Raw genomic sequence first — 18,482 nt, 5'->3', positions numbered from 1 at the left:
GGCTCACAGCCTGCTCCTTGACTCCCTCCGTGGGAGGTCTCTCCTCTTCTGTTTCAGCCTCTCTAGCATTCTGCCCTTCTTTAGTTGGAGCTCTGTTCCTAAAGACATAATGATCTCCTTTGTCCCAAAGTCATTCCAAGAGAAGCATCTGCACTTTACAATTTTTCTTTCCCTCTTCTGCAAGGTCCCTAACATATGAGGAACTATGTCTATAAATTGTTAATTACCAGCTGGACGAGGTAGCTCACCAGCTACTCGGGAGGCTGAGGCAGGAGAATCACTTGAACCCGGGAGTCAGAGGATGCAGTGAGCCAAGATCACACCACTGCACTCCAGCCTGGATGGTGGCAGCAGGCTCTTTGGCCAAGGGGTGAGGGGATCAGCTACGTTAAGGGGACAGTCCTTGCAGTTAGACTGTCACCAACACTCAGATCATGGCTCTGCTCCCAACCTGTGGAATGTCAGGCAAGTAACTGAATCTTTTTTGTTTGTTTCTGGACACGGAGTCTTTCTCTGTCGCTCAGGATGGAATAGTGTGGCGTGATCTCGGTTCACTGCACCTCTACCTCCTGAGTTCTAGCGATTCTCCTGCCTCAGCCTCCAGAGTAGCTGAGACTACCAATGCATGCCACCATGCCCAGCTAATTTTTGTATTTTTAGTAGAGACAGGGTTTCACCATGTTGGCCAGGCTGGTCTTGAACTCCTGACCTCAGGTGATCCATCTGCCTTGGCCTCCCAAAGCGCTGGGATGACAAGCATGAGCCACCGAGCCCAGCCTACTGAATCTTTATGTACCTCGGTTTCTGGTTTTCTTACTTATAAGTGGAGAATTTATAACAGTAGCCACTCCATTGGACTGTTGGGAGGATTGTTTTTAATATTTTCTCAAAATATTTATGCCAGTATCTGGCATATAATAAGTACAAGAAAAGTGTTGGATAAATAGTGTCTTTTCATTTCTCATCCTCTTGGAGTATTAGAAACATCATTGCTTGGTATTACTGTAGGAAACTAAATGTGACCCCTTTTCTTTCCTTTTCTATTTTTGAGATGAAGTCTCACACTGTTGCCCAGGCTGGAGTGCAGTGGCATGATCTTGGTCCCCTGCAACCTCTGCCTCCTGGGTTCACGTGATTCTTCTGCCTCAGCCTCCTGAGTATCTGGGACTATAGGCACCCACCACCATGCCTGCTAATTTTTTATATTTTCAGTAGAGATGAGGTTTCACCATATTGGCCAGGCTGGTCTCGTACTCCTGACCTCGTAATCTGCCCGCTGGGCCTCCCAAAGTGCTGGGATTACAGGCGTGAGCCACCACACCCAGCCAATGTGACCTCATTTCTGTTTGGTCTACCCTTTCCCTCAGCAGTGAGGCCAAGCTTAGTTGTACATCAGAGTCATCTACGGAACTTTCAAAATTTATTTTACTATTTGTTTTTTTAAGAGACAGGGTCTCCTTCTGTTGCCCAGGCTGGAGTGCAGTGGCATAATCATGGCTCACTGCAGCCTCAAACTTCTGGGCTCAAGTGATCCTCTCACCTCAGCCTTCTGAGTAGCTGGATTTACAGGTATGCACCAGTGTGCCAGGCTTGTGTTTTTTGAAACACAGATTTTAGGGTATTATTGGTTTATTTATTCAACAACAATTTGAGCACCTCTTGGTGATATAATGATCACTGAGAATAGACAAAGCGCCTTCTCTCAGGAAACTTAAATCCTAGTCAGGGAGACAGACCAGCAAACTTTTTCTGTAAATGGCCAGATAGTAAACATTTTAGGCTTTGCGGACCACACAAAGTTGAATGTGTAAACCATTCAACTTTGCCCTTGTAGCAGGAAAGCCGGTATATGACAATATGTAAATGAATGGGCTTGGCTGTGTTCCGATAGAATTTTATTTATGGGCACTGAATTTCTTTTTGCTGGAGGGCGGGGGATGGAGTCTCAGCTACTCAGGAGGCTGAGGTGGGAGGATCCCTTGAGCCCAAGAATTTGAGGCTGCAGTGAGCTGTGACTGTGCCACTGCACTACAGCCTGGGTGACAGAGCAAGAAACTTTCTCTTTTTTTTTGAGATGGAGTCTCACTCTATCACCCAGGCTGGAGTGTATTGGCATGATCTCGACTCACTGCAACCTCCACCTCCTAGGTTCAAGCAATTCTCCTCCTCAGCCTCCCAAGTAGCTGACTACAGGTGTCCGACACCATGCCCGGCTAATTATTTTTTATATTTTTAGTTAGAGACAGGGTTTCACCATCTTGGCTAGCCTGATCTATGAACTCCTGACCTTGTGATCCACCCACCTCAGCCTCCTAAAATGCAGGGATTACAGGCGTGAGCCACCACACCCAGCCCACTTTCTCAAAAATAATAACAATAATAAACAAATAAAATGTAAAAACCTGTCTTAGCTAACAGGCCACACAAAAATGGGTAGTAAGTCACGGCAATCCCTGAGATGGTCAATGAGTGAACAAGTACAAAGTATTATTAACGGCCGAACCACATTTAGTTTGATGAAACAGAAGAGTACCAGTCTAGAAATCCAGTATTAGTGGGTCTGGTCCCAATCCCATCCTTCTGTATTCTAAGTAAGTCATCTAGCTTTTCTGGGCCTCATTTTCCTCATGATATGAAAATCCTAAAAGCATTTACGATGTTGTGTACAAGTAACGTGCATCATGTTGTGATTTAGAAATCAAATGATGGGCTGGGTGCGGTGGCTCATGCCTGTAATCTCAGCACTTTGGGAGGGTGAGGCGGGCAGATTACTTGAGCCCAGGAATTCAAAAACAACCTGGGCAATGTGGGGAAACCGTGTCTCTACAAAAAAATGCAAAAATTAGCCAGGTGTGCACACACACCACGTCCAGTTAATTTGTTTTTCAACCATTTAAAAATGTAAAAATAGCTGAGCGTGGGGGCCGGGCGCGGTGGCTCAAGCCTGTAATCCCAGCACTTTGGGAGGCCGAGGCGGGTGGATCACAAGGTCAAGAGATCGAGACCATCCTGGTCAACATGGTGAAACCCTGTCTCTACTAAAAATACAAAAAAATTAGCTGGTCATGGTGGCGCGTGCCTGTAATCCCAGCTACTCAGGAGGCTGAGGCAGGAGAATTGCCTAAACCCAGGAGGCGGAAGTTGCAGTGAGCCAAGATTGCACCATTGCACTCCAGCCTGGGTAACAAGAGCAAAACTCCGTCTCAAAAAAAAAAAAAAAAAAAATAGCTGAGCGTGGGCATGGTGTGTCTGTAGTCCCAACTACTTGGGAAGCTGAGGTAGGAAGATTGCTTGAGCCCAGGAGTTTGAAGCCAGCCTGAGCAACATGATGAGACCTAGTCTCTACCAACAACAACAACAACAACAAAATTAGCTGGACATGGTGATGCTCGCCTGGGGTCCCAGCTACTCTAGGGGGAGGCTGAGGTGGGAGGATCGCTTGAGCCTGGGAGGTAAAGGCTGCAGTGAGCCATGATAGCTGCCACTGCACTCCAGCCTGGGTGACAGAGCAAGACCTTGTCTCAAAAATAATTACTAATCAGGCATGGTGGCTCATGTCTGTAATCCCAGCACTCTGGGAGGCCAAGGAGGGCGGATCACCTGAGGTTGGGAGTTTGAGACCAGCCTGACCAACATGAAAAAACCCCCTTTCTACTAAAAATACAGAATTAGCCAGGCATGGTGGTGCATGCCTGTAATCCCAGCTGCTCAGGAGGCTGAGGCAGGAGAATCACTTGAACCCGGGAGGCACCATTGCACTCCAGCCGGGACAAGAGCAAAACTCCGTCTTAAATAATAATGATAATAAATTATTTTTAAAAAAGAAAACTCTGGGCGGACGCGGTGGCTCACGCCTGTAATCCCAGCACCTTGGGAGGCCGAGGCGGGCGGATCACGAGGTCAAGAGATCGAGACCATTCTGGCCAACGTGGTGAAACCCCGTCTCTACTAAAAATACAAAAATTAGCTGGGCGTGGTGGTGCGCCTGTAGTCCCAGCTACTCAGGAGGCTGAGGCAGGAGAATTGCTTGAACCCGGGAGGCGGAGGTTGCAGTGAGCTGAGATCGCGCCACTGCACTCCAGCCTGGCGCCTGGCGACCGAGCGAGACTCTGTCTCAAAAAAAAAAACAAGGGTTCTGGGCTGAGTCGCCTCCCCAGCGGAGGGTGCTCCCTCTCAGGCGGCCCGCCAGCCGCCGCTGGGTCCAGGGGCTGCTGGAATGGGAGGCGTGGGGACCCCTAAGCCCCTGGCGGCTCCTGGGACGCCCTCCAGACGCCAGCGGGAGGGCAGCACGGAGACGTCCCTCGCGGTAGAGCTCGTCCTGGCCACTCCCCTCTCCAACCCGACTAGCTTCGTCAAGTCCTAGGTGTCACAGAAGCGCTTGGGTAGCGCGTGACACCTGAGAGTTGCCCTTGTCCCGAGGTTCAGGGTGAGGGTGGTGTTGGTGCCAAGCTGTCTTTTTTGTTTGTTTGTTTTGTTTTTCAGACGGAGTCTCACTCTGTTGCCCTGGCTGGAGTGCAGTGGCCGGATCTCAGCTCACTGCAACCTCCCTCTCCTGGGCTCAAGTGATTCTCGTGCCTCAGCCTCCAAAGTAGCTGGGATTGCAAGCACCAGCCACCAAGTCCAGCTAATTCTGGCATTTTTAGTAGTGACAGGGTTTTGCCATGTTAGCCAGGCTGGTCTCAAACTCCTGACCTCAGGCCATCTGCCCGCCTCAGCCTCCCAAAGTGCTGGGATTACAGGCGTGAGCAATCGTGCCCGACCAGTGCATAGCTGTTTTGACAACTCGAACCCGGGGTCCTCCGTGGGTAGGAAGATCAGCTCCCTTTTGCTCCTCTGGGGCAGCTGCGCCTCGGCCAGCTTCCTGCCTTTCTCCCTGCCAGCGCTGCTGGGTCACAGTCCCCACATGCGCAGCCGGTGCCTGTGGTAGGTCCTGGCCCCTCCTCCTCCCCACCCACCCCCGCCTACCTCTCCCTCCAGTTGTCCTGGTCTTAGCAGTCTGAACGTCTTGTCTTCTGACTCTGGTTCTGTCCCACCAGCCTATTACCTGCCAGCCTGTCTGTTTCCTTCCAGCTAGAAGAGGTATTCAGTTTCCAGAAGAGCCAAAGCATCTTTGGACCTAGGTGGGGAAAGACCTGCCTGTGACCTTTTCCCTGTCCTGGAGAGTCCAGCTTTGGGCTGAATGGCAGCACCCACGCTGGGCCGTCTGGTGCTGACCGACCTGCTAGTGGCCTTTTTTGGCATGGCTTCCTGGGCTGCTGTCAATGGGATCTGGGTGGAGCTGCCCGTGTTGGTAAAAGACCTTCCGGAGGGTAAGTAGGAAGGAGTTGCAGGGAAGCATGAGGCAGGTGTGCCCAGGAAGGTGGCCTGTGGCAGCTCTTTGTCCCTTAACCACCATGCTCCTGACATGGCATTGTTCCTTCCCTGCAGGTTGGAGCCTCCCCTCATACCTCTCTGCGTGTGTGGCACTGGGGAACCTGGGTCTGCTGGTGGTGACTCTATGGAGACGACTGGCCCTGGGCAAGGGCGAACAGGTCCCTATCCAGGTGGTACAGGCACTGAGTGTAGTGGGCACAGCCCTGCTGGCACCTCTGTGGCACCACGTGGTCCCAGTGGCAGGGCAGCTCCACTTTGTGGCTGGCCTTCCTGATGCTGGCCTTGGTGTTGGCACTGGCCTGCTGTACCACTGTCACTTTCCTGCCCTTCCTGAACCACCTGCCACCTCCTTTCTTACGGTCTTTCTTCCTGGGTCAGGGTCTCAGTGCCCTGCTCCCCTGTGTGCTGGCCCTTGTGCAGGGTGTGGGCCACCTTGAGTGCCTGACAGCCCCCACCAACAGCACCTCTGGGCCTCCCCTCAACTTCCCTGAGCATTTTCCTGCCAGCACCTTCTTCTGGGCACTGACTACCCTTCTGGTCACTTCTGCTGCTGCCTTCCAGGGTCTCCTGTTGCTGTTGCCATCACTACCATCTGTATCCACAGGGTGCTCAGGGCCTGGACATCAACTGGGATCCCTAGGAGCAGAGGAGGAAGAGAAGGAGGAAGAGGATTTGTCATTGCAGGAGCCACCAAGCCAGGCAGCAAGCACCATCCCTGACCCAGACCCTGAGGCCCATCAGCTGCTCTCAGCCCATGGTGCCTTCCTGCTGGGGCTGCTGGCCATCACCAGTGCCCTGACCAATGGTGTGCTGCCTGCTATGCAGAGCTTTTCCTGCTTGGCCTATGGGCGCCTGGCCTACCACCTGGCTGTGGTTTTGGGCAGTGCTGCCAACCCCCTTGCCTGCTTCCTGGCCATGGGCCTGCTGTGCAGGTGCAAAGGGGCCCCAAGCTCCTTGGTGGGTGGAACACAAGGTTGGGGTCCAGGTCCTGGAACAGCCAGCCCTGAGTCTCTGCTCATCCCCGACAGGTCCCTGGCAGGGCTGGGTGGTCTTTCTCTGCTGGGCATGCTCTTTGGGGCCTACCTGATGGCGCTGGCAATCCTGAGCCCCTGCCCAGAGGTGGGCACCACTGCAGGGGTGATCCTTGTGGTGAGCAAGTGGGGACATGAAGGAGGAGGAGGGTGTTCCCTGGAACAAGTGTATCTCATGCTTAGCCTGCTGCCATGTCCTCCCTTGCAGGTGCTGTCATGGATTCTGTGTCTGTGTGTGTTCTCATATGTGAAGGTGGCTGCAAGTTCCCTGCTACATGGTGGGGGCCGGCCAGCATTGCTGGCAGCTGGTGTGGCCATCCAGATGGGCTCCCTGCTTGGTGCTGGTGCCATGTTCCCTCCCACCAGCATCTACCATGTGTTTCAAAGCAGAAAGGACTGTGTAGACCCCTGTGGCCCCTGAGCCTGGGCAGGTGAGGACCCCATTCCACCCATCCTGTCTGCATCTTGAGGCTGCCACAGTTCCCAATTACCTGTGGCCCAGGAAGGCTTCCCCCAACACAGGAACGCTCATGGAAACCTGCACACTCTGCAGAAGACCTTGGCACTTCAGGCCAGGGTGGGGACCAAAGAACAGGCTCGGAGCCAGGTTGGGGCTGTGGGCTTGGCCCCAGGGCCGGAGATCTTTGTGGAATTTGTGCAATAAAGTGTTTTTATTAAAAAACAACTAATGAAAACCTTATAAAAATATATTAATGAAATCAGGGACTAGGTTAAATAATTTTTCATATATATTATCTAATGTACAATTAGATTGAAATGCAGATTGTAGTGCCTTTCTCATCATGTCTACAGCTTATCTCTTCTGTGGGTTTTCTGGTCAAAAACCCTTCTTAGTCAGCTGGGTGCCATGGCTCACAACTATAATCCCAGCATTTTGGGAGGCTGAGGCAGGCGAATCATGAGGTCGGTCAGGAGATCAAGACCATCCTGGCTAATGTGGTGAAACCCAATCTCTACTAAAAATACAAAAATTAGCTGGGCGTGGTGGTATGCACCTAGTCCCAGCTACTTGGGAGGCTAAGGTGGGAGAATCACTTGAACCTGGAAGGTGGAGGTTGCAGTGAGCCGAGATCGTGTCACTACGCCAGCCTGATGACAGAGCAAGACTCCATCTCAAAAAAAAAAAAAATCTTTCTTAGTCAAATGAGTCTCTGTCATTTGCTATTTGCTATTATGGGATTGTCCCTTCAAGACAACAGAGTCTTGCTCTGTTGCTCAGGCTAGAGTGCAGTGGCGTGATATGGCTCACTGCGACCTCTGCCTTCCAGGTTCAAGAGGTTCTCTTGCCTCAGCCTCCTGAGGAGATGGGATTACAGGTGCACCACACAACTCCCAGCTAATTTTTGAAGTTTTAGTAGAGAGGAGGTTTCACCATAGTGGCCAGGCTGCTCTTGAACTCTTGACTTCAGGCAATCCACCTGCCTCGGCCTCCCAAAGTGCTGAGATTACAAGCGTGAACCACTGCGCCCTGACTTTTTCTTTTTTAGTAGACATGGGGTCACACTATGTTGACCAACTCCTGGCCTCACGTGATCCTCCCATCTCAGCATCCCAAAGTGCTGGGATTACAGGCGTGAGCCACCATGCCTCACATGCACAGATTTCTAAAAATCTTCTTTGCTAATCATGATTCTTTTTTTCTTTTTATAAGGTGGGGTTTCACCATGATGGCCAGGCTGGTCTTGAACTCCTGACCTCAGGTGATCCACCCACCTCGGCCTCCCAAAGTGCTAGGATTATAGGCATGAGCCACCGCGCCTGGCCTACTAATCATCATTCTTTTCCCTCTGTAGTTCCTTCATAACAGTGCTAAGCGCTTAGTATAGGTAGTGTATAATAAATATTTGTTGAACAAACCTATTAGGACCCATTTTCAGAAGACAGCAATGGATACTTTGGGGTGATGGAAACATGGATTACTTCCATTTTCTGCCTTCTATTCTTCTGTATTTGTTAAATTTCAAATAAAGCAAACCCTGATCCAAAACTTCCTCTAGTAAGGGGGCATCATTTCCCCTAAGGTCGATCTACCCCCTTGCCAAGTCCCTAAAGAAGAAGTTGCTCAATGAAGACTTTCTTTTCTTTGGAACTCAAGAGCATCCACGAAGGGAAAGAAATGCTGACTCTGAAAGGAGTCAGGTCCTCGCTTGTAGAAAACGAAGATGACAGCTAGTACTGCGATAAGAAGAAATCCCTGGGGGGACTCCCGCCCACCTCCGGACCTTCTTCCAGCCCCAGCTCCAGCCAGGCAGAATACAGAAGCCCAAGTCTGGCGCCGCGTCACGCCCAGCCAGCCATTCTGCGCCTGCGCCCTCCCGCTCCGCCTCCGGGAATCTCACGGACGCTCAGGGCCGCGGGCGTAGGTCAACGCTCAAGCAAAAGCAAAGACATCCTTTGAGGGAACCTTTGCTCCCCCTGGCGGACAAGAGTGGAACAACAGGGCTTGAGGAGAAGTTTTGACAGGTTGGGGGTGACATCTTTTCAGACCTGACCTCGTATTTTCTTTGTTTTTGTTTTTGAGATGGAGTCTCTCTCTGTCGCCCAGGATGGAGTGCAGTGGCGCGATTAGGCTTACTGCGACCTCCACCTCCTGGGTTCAAGCGATTCTCCTGCCTCAGCCTCCCGAGTAGCTGCAATTACAGGCACCAGACAACACACCCGGTTGATTTTTGTATTTTTAGTACAGACGGGGGTTTCACCATGTTGGCCAGCCTAGCCTCAAACTCCTGACCTCGTGATCTGCCCACCTCGGCCTCCCAAAGTGCTGGGATTAGAGCGTGAGCCACTGCGCCCAGCCTGAGACCTGACCTCCTTTTGCAAGCGCCTCTCTTCTTTCTCAAGACCTCATCCCCAGTTCAGAGTAAAGAAAAAGGGGGCGAACGATCCAAGATGGCCGATCGCTAACATTCCGGGATTGCAGCTCTCAGGGAAGGCGCGGAGAACTAGAGGACGCCACACTTTCAGACAAAGTCTGGTCGCTCACGGAGCAGAAGATCCCCCAGTGGTGGAAACACACGAGTCGCCAGCGCGACTCTAGTGGTCGGCGCAGCGGTTCCGCCGGCACCTCGAGTGGCAGCGCTCGGCACAGAGTAAACGGGACCGGTTCCCCTTCTGACCGAGGTTTGGAACCCCGGGAAGGCAGAGTCGCCTACTACGGAAACAAGAAGGAAGCCCGACGGGAGAATCCTGGGCAGAAAAGCACCATCAATTTTAACGCCCCTGCTCTGGCCCTGGGAACTAACAACCTGGACGTCCACTCAAGAGACCTAATCTGAAAGTTGGTAATTTCAAAGACGACAGGAGGATAAATTTACAATGACGGGAAGAAACCAGCGTAAAAAAGCTGAGAATACTCAAAGTCAGAACGCCTCTCCCTCTAAAGATGATCACAGTTCCACATCAACAATGGAATGAGGCTTGATGGAGAACGAGCGCCTCCTGATGACAGAATCACTCTTCAAGGAATGGATAATAAACTTCGGTGAGTTAAAAGAACATGTTGTAGCCCAACGTAAAGAAACTAGGAACTTTGAAAAAAGGTTTGATGAAATCCTATTGAGAATAGACAACTTAGAGAGGAGTATGAGTGAATTAATGGAACTGAAGAATACAATACAGGAACTCCGAGAAGTATGCACAGGTTTAAACACTCGAATTGTTCAAGCAGAAGAAGGGATATCAGAGGTCAAAGTCCAACTTAATGAAATAAAACGTGAAGAAAAGATTAGAGAAAAAAGGATAAAAAGGAATGAGCAAAGTCTCCAAGAAATGTGGGACTATGTGAAAAGACCAAATTTACGTTTGATAGGTGTACCTGAATGCGACGGAGAGAATGAATCCAAGTTGGAAAATACCCTTCAGGATATTATTCAGGAAAATTTTCCTAAACTAGCAAAGCAGGTCAACATTCAACCCCAGGTAATACAGAGAATACCACAAAGATATTCCTCAAGAAGAGCAACCCCAAGGCACATAATCGTTAGATTCACCAGGGTTGAAACGAAGGAGAGGATACTAAGGGCAGCCAGAGAGAAAGGTCAGATTACCCACAAAGGCAAGCCTATCAGACTTACAGCAGATCTCTCGGCAGAAACTCTACAGGCCAGAAGAGAGTGGGGGCCAATATTCAACATCCTCAAAGAACAGAACCTTCAGCCCAGAATTTCATATCCAGCCAAACTAAGCTTCACAACTGAAGGAAAAATAAAATCTTTTACGAACAAGCAAGAACTCAGAGATTTTATTACCACCAGGCCTGCTTTACAAGAGCTTCTGAAAGAAGCATTACACACAGAAAGAAACAACCAGTATTAGCCTTTCTAAAAATACACCAAAAAGTAAAGAGCACCAACATAAAGAAGAATTTACACCAACAAATGGATAAAACAGCCAGTCAACATCAAATGGCAGTAACCCTAAATTTAAATTGACTGAATTCCCAATCAAAAGACACAGCCAAAACCCAATGGCATGTTACATCCAGACCTGTTTCACATGCAAGGATACACAAAGACTCAAAACAAAGGGATGGAGAAAGATTTACCAACCAAATGGAGAGCAAAAATAAATAATAAATAAATAAAAAGCAGGAGTTGCAATTCTTGTATCGGATAAAATAGATTTTAAAGCAACAAAGATATAGTGGTAAAAGGATCAATGCAACAACAAGAGCTAACGATCCTAACACCCAGATAGAAGACTTAGATTCAGTGAGACAGAAAATTAATAAGGATATCAAGGACTCGAACTCAGATCCAGAACAAGTAAACTTAATAAATATTTATAGAGCTCTCCACTTCAAATACACAAAATATACATTCTTGTCAATACCACATCACACCTACCCATTAGTTTAAATGAAACATTGATTGGCCATTATTAATACCCAATTTTTTTCAAAATAAAGCAATATTTCCATTTACTCTCCCTCTTTCTCTTCCTCTTTCTTCCTCTCCTTTACTCATTTTTTTTTTCTTTCCTTCTCTCAAAAAAATAGAAATCAACTTGTAAACCTCTAGATCCAGGTCGGCAATGTCTCTTTCATTGCTTGATTTCCTTTCTTCCCTTCCCTCCCTCCCTCCCTCCCGCTTCCTCCCTTCCTTCCTTCCTCCCTACCGTCCTTATTCCCTTCCTTCCTGCCTTCCTCCCCCCCCACAAAAAAAAAGAAAAAGGGAAGGCGTCAACCTTGAGCTCCTAAAATGTGCTAGACCCTTTACAGTTCAGTAAATCTTCCCAACAGCTTCATTATTAGTCCTATTTTGCAGAGAAGAAAATTGAGGCTCAGAGAAGGTGACTTACCCAGAGTAATAAAGCTAATTAGTGAGAAGACTGAAGCCCAGGTCTGTGTGCTCCAAAGGGCTCACTGTAGCCCTCACCTGTTGGGGATGAGGCTCTAGACTTGGAGAAAGGAGAGAAGCTTCTCTGCAGCTGAAGAGGCTCTGCAAGAAGCCCAGAGCAGGCAGGGTGCTGTAGCTCATGCCTATAATCCTAGCACTTTGGGAGGCTGAGGTAGAAAGATCACTTGAGCCCAGAAGGTTGAGACCAGCCTGGATACATAGCAAGATTCCTGCCTCTACAAAAACAAAACATAGCCAGAACCAGGCATGGTGGTACACACCTGTAGTCTCAACTACTGGGGAGGCTGAGGTAGGAGGATCCCTTGAGCCTAGGAGTTCGAGGCCTCAGTGAGCTATAGACACAACACTATACTCAGTGACAGAGTAAGACCCTGTCTTTCTGCCTTTAAGAAACAAAACAGGCTGGACACTGTGGCTCACACCTGTAATCCCTACACTTTGGGAGGACAAGGCGGGCAGATCACAAGGTCAGGAGTTCAAGACCAGCTTGACCAACATAGTGAAACTCCATCTCTACTAAAAACACAAAAACTAACCCGGGGTGGCGGGGCGGGCCTGTAATCCCAGTTACTCAGGAGGCTGAGGCAGGAGAATCGCTTGAATTTGGGAGGTGGAGGTTGCAGTGAGCCAAGATTTCGCCATTGGACTCCAGACTGGGTGACAGAGCAAGACTCCATCTCAGAAAAAAAAAAAAAAACAAAAAACAGCCAGGTGCTGTGGCTCACACCTGTAATCCCAGCACTTTGGAAGGCTGAGGCGGGTAGGTGGATCATGAGGTCAGGAGTTTGAGACCAGTCTGACTAACATGGTGAAACCCTGTCTTTACTAAAAATACAAAAATTAGCTGGGTGTGATGACATGCGCCTGTAATCACAGCTAGTTGGGAGGCTGAGGCAGAAGAATTACTTGAACCCAGAAGGCAGAGGTTGCAGTGAGCCAAGATCGCGCCATTGCACTCCAGCCTGGGTGACAGAGCGAGACTCTATCTCAAAAAAACAAAAACAAGAACAAAAACAAAACAAAAAAACAGAACAGCTTCCCTAGTCATTTATAAAGAACCTTTAGTGGGTTGTACCACAGGGCAAGACTTTCCCAGGTATCTCAAAATATTCTTTCTCCAGCGATTAAGGTGGGGAGGGCAAGTGGGGGATGAAATCGGAGAAATTGAGGTGGAAATCCTCATTGGTGAGGCTGTCCGGGACAAGGAAGGTTTTTATTTTGTTTTGTTTTGTTTTGTTGTTGTTTTGACACTGAGTCTCACTCTGTCACCCAGGCTGGAGTGCAGTGGCATGATCACGGCTCACTGCAATCTCCGCCTCACGGGTTCAAGTGATTCTCCTGACTCAGCCTCCCGAGTAGCTGGGATTACAGGCGCACACCACCACGCTCGGCTAATTTTTTGTATTTTTAGTAGAGATGGAGTTTCACCATATTGGGCAGGCTGGTCTCGAACTCCTGACCTCAGGTGATCCACCTGCCTCAGTCTTCCAAAGTGCTGGGATTACAGGCGTGAGCCACCATTCCAGGCCGTTTGGGACATGGCAGGTTAATGTTGGCTCCTACAACTGTGAAATTGTTGAGGGATGAAAGAAGCAGTTTCTAAAACTCACATCTGTTGACCAGGCCTTTAGATGAAACATACTATCCAGATGATGCCACAGTCTCTTTCTGCCTTTCAGTAGAAGCAGAACTAACTGGGTAGCAGGAGTGAGAACACTCCTGTATAATAAGGCAAAGGCTGCTGGCCTCAAGAGATAGACACTAAGCCAACCTTAACTAAGTAGCTAGAGATGTTAACGAGGCAACACAGAATACCAGAGGTGCAGGGAGAGCCTTGACCCAGATTAGATTAAGAAAGATATTTAAAGCCAGCCTGCCTTGAGCAGTGTTGAGTAGCAGAGGAAGCAAGTCCCAGGGACATCCAGGGGCCCAAAGACTCTTTTTGAAGGAATCGGATGATGGTGCAAGTGTTGTTTGTGATTCGTCAGGAGTGGCAACCTTTGAGCATGATGAGTGGAACCACCTGAACCAAAATGACATCCAGTAGCTGTGGACATTAACTCTAAAGGGAAAAACAGACTAGGCACGGTGGCTCACGTCTGTAATCCCAACACTTTGGAAGCCAAGGCAGGTGGATCAAGAGGTCAAGAGATCAAGACCATCCTGGCCAACATGGTGAAACCCCATCTCTAATAAAAATACAAAAAATTAGCCAGGCATGATGGCCTGTAATCCCAGCTATTCAGAGGCTGAAGCTGGAGAATGGCTTGAACCTAGGAGGCGGAGGTTGAAGTGAGCCGAGATTGAGCCACTGCACTCCAGCCTGATGACAGAGCAAGATTCCATCTCAAAAATAGAAAAAAAAATAATAAATAATAAAATAAAATGGAAAAGAAGCCTGGGCGTGGTGGCTCATGCCTGTAATCCTAGCACATTGGGAGGCAGGCGTGCATGGATCGCTTGAGCTCCAAAGTTCCAGATCAGCCTGGGCAACATGGAAAAAACCTGTCTCTACGAAAATTACAAAAAATTAGCTAGGCACAGTGACATGCACCTGCAGTCCCAGCTACTCAGGAAGGTGAGGTGGGAGGATCACTTGAGCCTGGGAGGTTGAGGCTGCAATGAGCTGTGATCGCACCACTGCACTCCAGCCTGAGCAACAGAGTGAGATTCTTTCTCAAAAATAAAGAAATAAATAAAAGTTTAAAAATAAAAAAAGTCCAGGCGCGTGGTTCATGCCTGTAATCCCAGCACTTGGGAGGCTGAGGTGGGCAGATCACTTGAGGTTAGGGGTTCAAGACCAGCCTGGATAACATGACAAAACCCCATTTCTACTAAAAATGCAACTATTAACCGGGTGTGGTGGCAGGCACCTGTAATCCCAGCTACACAGGAAGCTGAGGCAGGAGAATCTCTTGAACCCAGGAGGCAGAAGTTGCAGTGAGCTGAGATTGCGTTACTGCACTCCAGCCTGGGCGACAAGAGCAAAACTCGCCTTGAAAAAAAAAAGGTGGAGGAGAGAACAATTTTAAACCAAATCAAATTTGAAGCTCTGAATATAGAAAGGTATAAATAAGACTGGTGGAGAAAAAAATGTATTTAATCCCGAAATTTATTCAAGATACAAAAGTTCCAGGTGACAACAACAAAAAAAGTCTAAAACAATAACCAACGTATGTCATTGTGGTGTGGGAAATTAAAAATAAAATAGAAGGCCGGGCACCGTGGCTCATGCCTGTAATCCCAACACTTTGGGAAGCTGAGGCAGATGAATCACAAGGTCAGGAGTTTGAGACCAGCCTGGCCGTCTCTAACTAAAAATACAAAAATTAGCCGGGTGTGCTGGCACACACCTGTAATCCCAGCTACTTGGGAAGCTGAGGCAGGAGAATCTCTTGAACCCAGGAGGTGGAGGTTGCAGTGAGCTGAGATGGCGCCACTACACTCCAGCCTGGGTGACAGAGTAGACTCTGTCTCAAAAAAAAAAATAGCTTTATGCAGTGGCAGTATTGTACTCAATGAGGTTTATCTGAGGCGCTATTATTGCTAATTGAAAATAGCTTTACACAGTAGCAGTATTGTAGCCAATGAGGTTTACCTGAGGCGCGATTATTGAGAATTGAAAACTGTTCCCAATACCCTGCCATGACGACTTGAAATATAATCAGCATTGGCAATTTTTGACAGTCTCTACAGAGACTGAATTATAATAAAATAAATAAATAAAATAAAATAAAATAGTAACCAACAAAAGGAAAGAAGCCTCCAAAGAAAGACAATGAAGAAATCCAAGAAAACCAAGGATGACATTGTACATATGTCAAGATTGAGTGAGCTAGAAAACAGATTGTTTGGGTGACTTCTCATTATTCTGGAGGAGGCCCATAAGATAGCAGTTCTCACTCACACGGCATCTTGGGCAATTTGGGAGAGATCAGAAACTAGATGCAAGTTCATAAAATGCCTGGAAAGATCTAATTTGAGGAGGCCCCGTGGTTTCTAGGAAAGGAGAGGCAATGATGATGTCTGACCTTTTTTTTTTAGACAGAGTCTCGCTCTATCGCCCAGGCTGGAGTGCAATGGCATGATCTCGGCTCATTGCAACCTCTACCTCCCTGATTCAAGCAATTCTCCTGCCTCAGCCTCCCAAGTAGCTGGGATTACAGGCATGTACCACCATGCCCGGCTAATTTTGTATTTTTAGTAGAGATGGGGTTTCTCCATGTTGGTCAGGCTGGTCTCAAACTCCTGACCTCAGGTGATCCACCCAACTCAACCTCCCAAAGTGCTGGGATTACAGGCATGAGCCACTGTGCCCAGCCTGTCTGATGTTCTTTTTATTTTTTATATATTTTTTGAGACAGGGTCTCTGTCATCCAGGCTGGAGTGCAGTGGTGCAATCACAGTTCACTGTAGCCTTGACCTTCCAGGCTCAAGCGATCCTCCCACCTCAGCCTCCCAAGTAGCTACAGGTGTAAGCCACTACACCCAGCTAATTTTTATATTTTTTGTAGAGATAGGGTCTTGCTATGTTGCCCAGGCTGGTCTCAAACTCCTCAGCTCAAGCAGTCCTCCTGCCTCTGCCTCCTAAGTGCTGGGATTACAGGGATAAGCCACCTCGCCCAGCTAATGTCTGATGGCCTAGGGGGTAAGATGGGGTTTGGGCCTTAGTTAGGTTGACTTGGGTTTGAATCCTAACTTTGGCACTTAAGAACTGTATAAATTTGGGCAACTCATTAATCAAACCTCAGTCTTCAGGAGCCAGGCACAGTGGCACATGCTTGCAGTACCAGCTTCTTGGGAGACTAAAGCAGGACTGCTTGAGCCTGGAAGCAGGAGTTTGAGTTCAGCCTGGGCAACATAGCAAGATCTTACTCTAAAAAATAAATAAATAGGCCGGGGGAAATGGCTAACGCCTGTAATCCCAACACTTTGGGAGGCTGAGGTGGGCAGATCACAAGGTCAGGAGTTCAAGCCCATCTCTACTAAAAATATAAGAATTAAGGCTGGGCGCGGTGGCTCAAGCCTGTAATCCCAGCACTTTGGGAGGCCGAGGCGGGTGGATCACGAGGTCAAGAGATCGAGACTATCCTAGTCAACATGGTAAAACCCCGTCTTTACTAATAATACAAAAAATTAGCTGGGCATGGTGGCACGTGCCTGTAATCCCAGGTACTCAGGAGGCTGAGGCAGCAGAATTGCCTGAACCCAGGAGGCGGAGGCTGCAGTGAGTCGAGATCACGCCATTGCACTCCAGCCTGGGTAACAAGAGCGAAACTCCGTCTCAAAAAAAAAAAAAAGAATTAGTTGGGTGTGGTGGCATGCTCCTACAATCCCAGCTACTTGGGAGGCTGAAGCAGGAGAATCTCTTGACCCCAGCAGGCAGAGGTTGCAGTGAACTGAGACCACACCACTGCACTCCAGCACGGGTGACAGAGCAAGACTTCATCTCAAGAAATAAATAAATAAAACCCCTCAGTCTTCCCATCTGAAAAACACAGACAAAAGACCTATTTACAGGGGTACTTTAAGGGGTAAATGAAATGCCTATGGAATGCTGACACGTATAGCACAGATAAAAGACAAATAGGCTCACTCTGAATAAAATCTAAACAAGTTTGCCTGCATTATTATCATTATTATTGTTATTATTGTTTGAGATGGAGTCTTGCTTTGTCACCAGGATGGAGTGTAATGGTGCAGTCTCAGCTCACTGTGACCTCCACCTCCTGGGTTCAAGCAATTCTTCTGCCTCAGCCTCCCAAGTTATCTGGGACCAGAGGCGCATGCCGCCATGCCCGGCTAATTTTTGTATTTTTAGTAGAGACAGGGTTTCACCAAGTTGGCTAGGATGGTCTCGATCTCTTGACCAACCTCAAGATCCACCCACCCATGGTGGATCCTTCCCGTGATTCACCCACCTCTGCCTCCGAAAGTGCTGGGATTACAGGTGTGAGCCACCACGCCCAGTCTATTTTTTTTTTAGGCGGAGTTTTGCTCGTCACTCAGGCTGGAGTGCAATGGCACAATCTTGGCTCATTGCAATCTCCACCTCCTGGGTTCAAGAGATTCTCCTGCCTCAGCCTCCCAAGTAGCTGGGATTACAGGCATGCACCACCATGCCTGGCTAATTTTTTTTTGTATTTTTAGTAGAGACAGGTTTCACCATTTTGGCCAGGCTGGTCTTGAACTCTTGACCTCAGATGATCCACCCACCTCAGCCTCAAAGTGCTGGGATTACAGGCATGAGCCACCGGGACTGTTGATTTTTATTTTTTGTAGAGATGAGGGTCTCACTATGTTGCCCAGGCTGGTTTCAAATTCCTGGCCTCAAGTGATGCTCTAAACCTAGTCTCCCAAAGTGCTGGGATTACAGGCATGAATTACTGTGCCTGGCCCATCACATTATTAAAGATTGATGTGGAAGGCTGGATTTATGGAATTTTTTTTTTTGAGAGGGTCCCACTCTTTCCCAGGCTGGAGTGCTGGTACTTTCCCAGCTCACTGCAGCCTCAATCTCCACAGGCTCAGGTGATTCTCCCACCTCCCTTGTAGCTAGAACTACAGGTACACACCACCACACCCGACTAGCTTTGTATTTTTTGTAGATATGCAGTTTCACTGTTACCCAACCTGATCTCAACCTCCTGGGCTCAACTGATCCTCCTGCCTCAGCCTCCCAAAGTGCTGGGATTACAGG

The 18,482-nt window shown here is 48.5% G+C and overlaps 1 protein-coding gene and 1 non-coding gene across 2 annotated transcripts; both read left to right on the top strand.

The window, feature by feature from the left end:
• The first annotated feature begins 4,975 nt into the window (after positions 1–4,975).
• SLC52A1 (solute carrier family 52 member 1) lies at positions 4,976–6,964 on the top strand. The gene is given in 4 exon segments (XM_035301073.3): positions 4,976–5,309; positions 5,428–5,636; positions 5,638–6,522; positions 6,613–6,964. Coding segments are annotated over 4 exon segments (1,437 nt in total). The 5' UTR covers positions 4,976–5,179; the 3' UTR covers positions 6,826–6,964.
• An 8,376-nt stretch (positions 6,965–15,340) lies between these two features.
• Positions 15,341–15,481, top strand: LOC118154154 (U4 spliceosomal RNA). The gene has a single exon (XR_004744051.1). It is a non-coding gene; the product is annotated as a U4 spliceosomal RNA (small nuclear RNA).
• Positions 15,482–18,482: the final 3,001 nt, after the last annotated feature.

Source organism: Callithrix jacchus, chromosome 5, assembly GCF_049354715.1.
Source record: "Callithrix jacchus isolate 240 chromosome 5, calJac240_pri, whole genome shotgun sequence".
Taxonomy (NCBI): Eukaryota; Metazoa; Chordata; class Mammalia; order Primates; family Cebidae; genus Callithrix; species Callithrix jacchus.
Note: the sequence above shows the minus strand (reverse complement) of the source record. Positions and strands in the feature narration are given on the sequence as shown.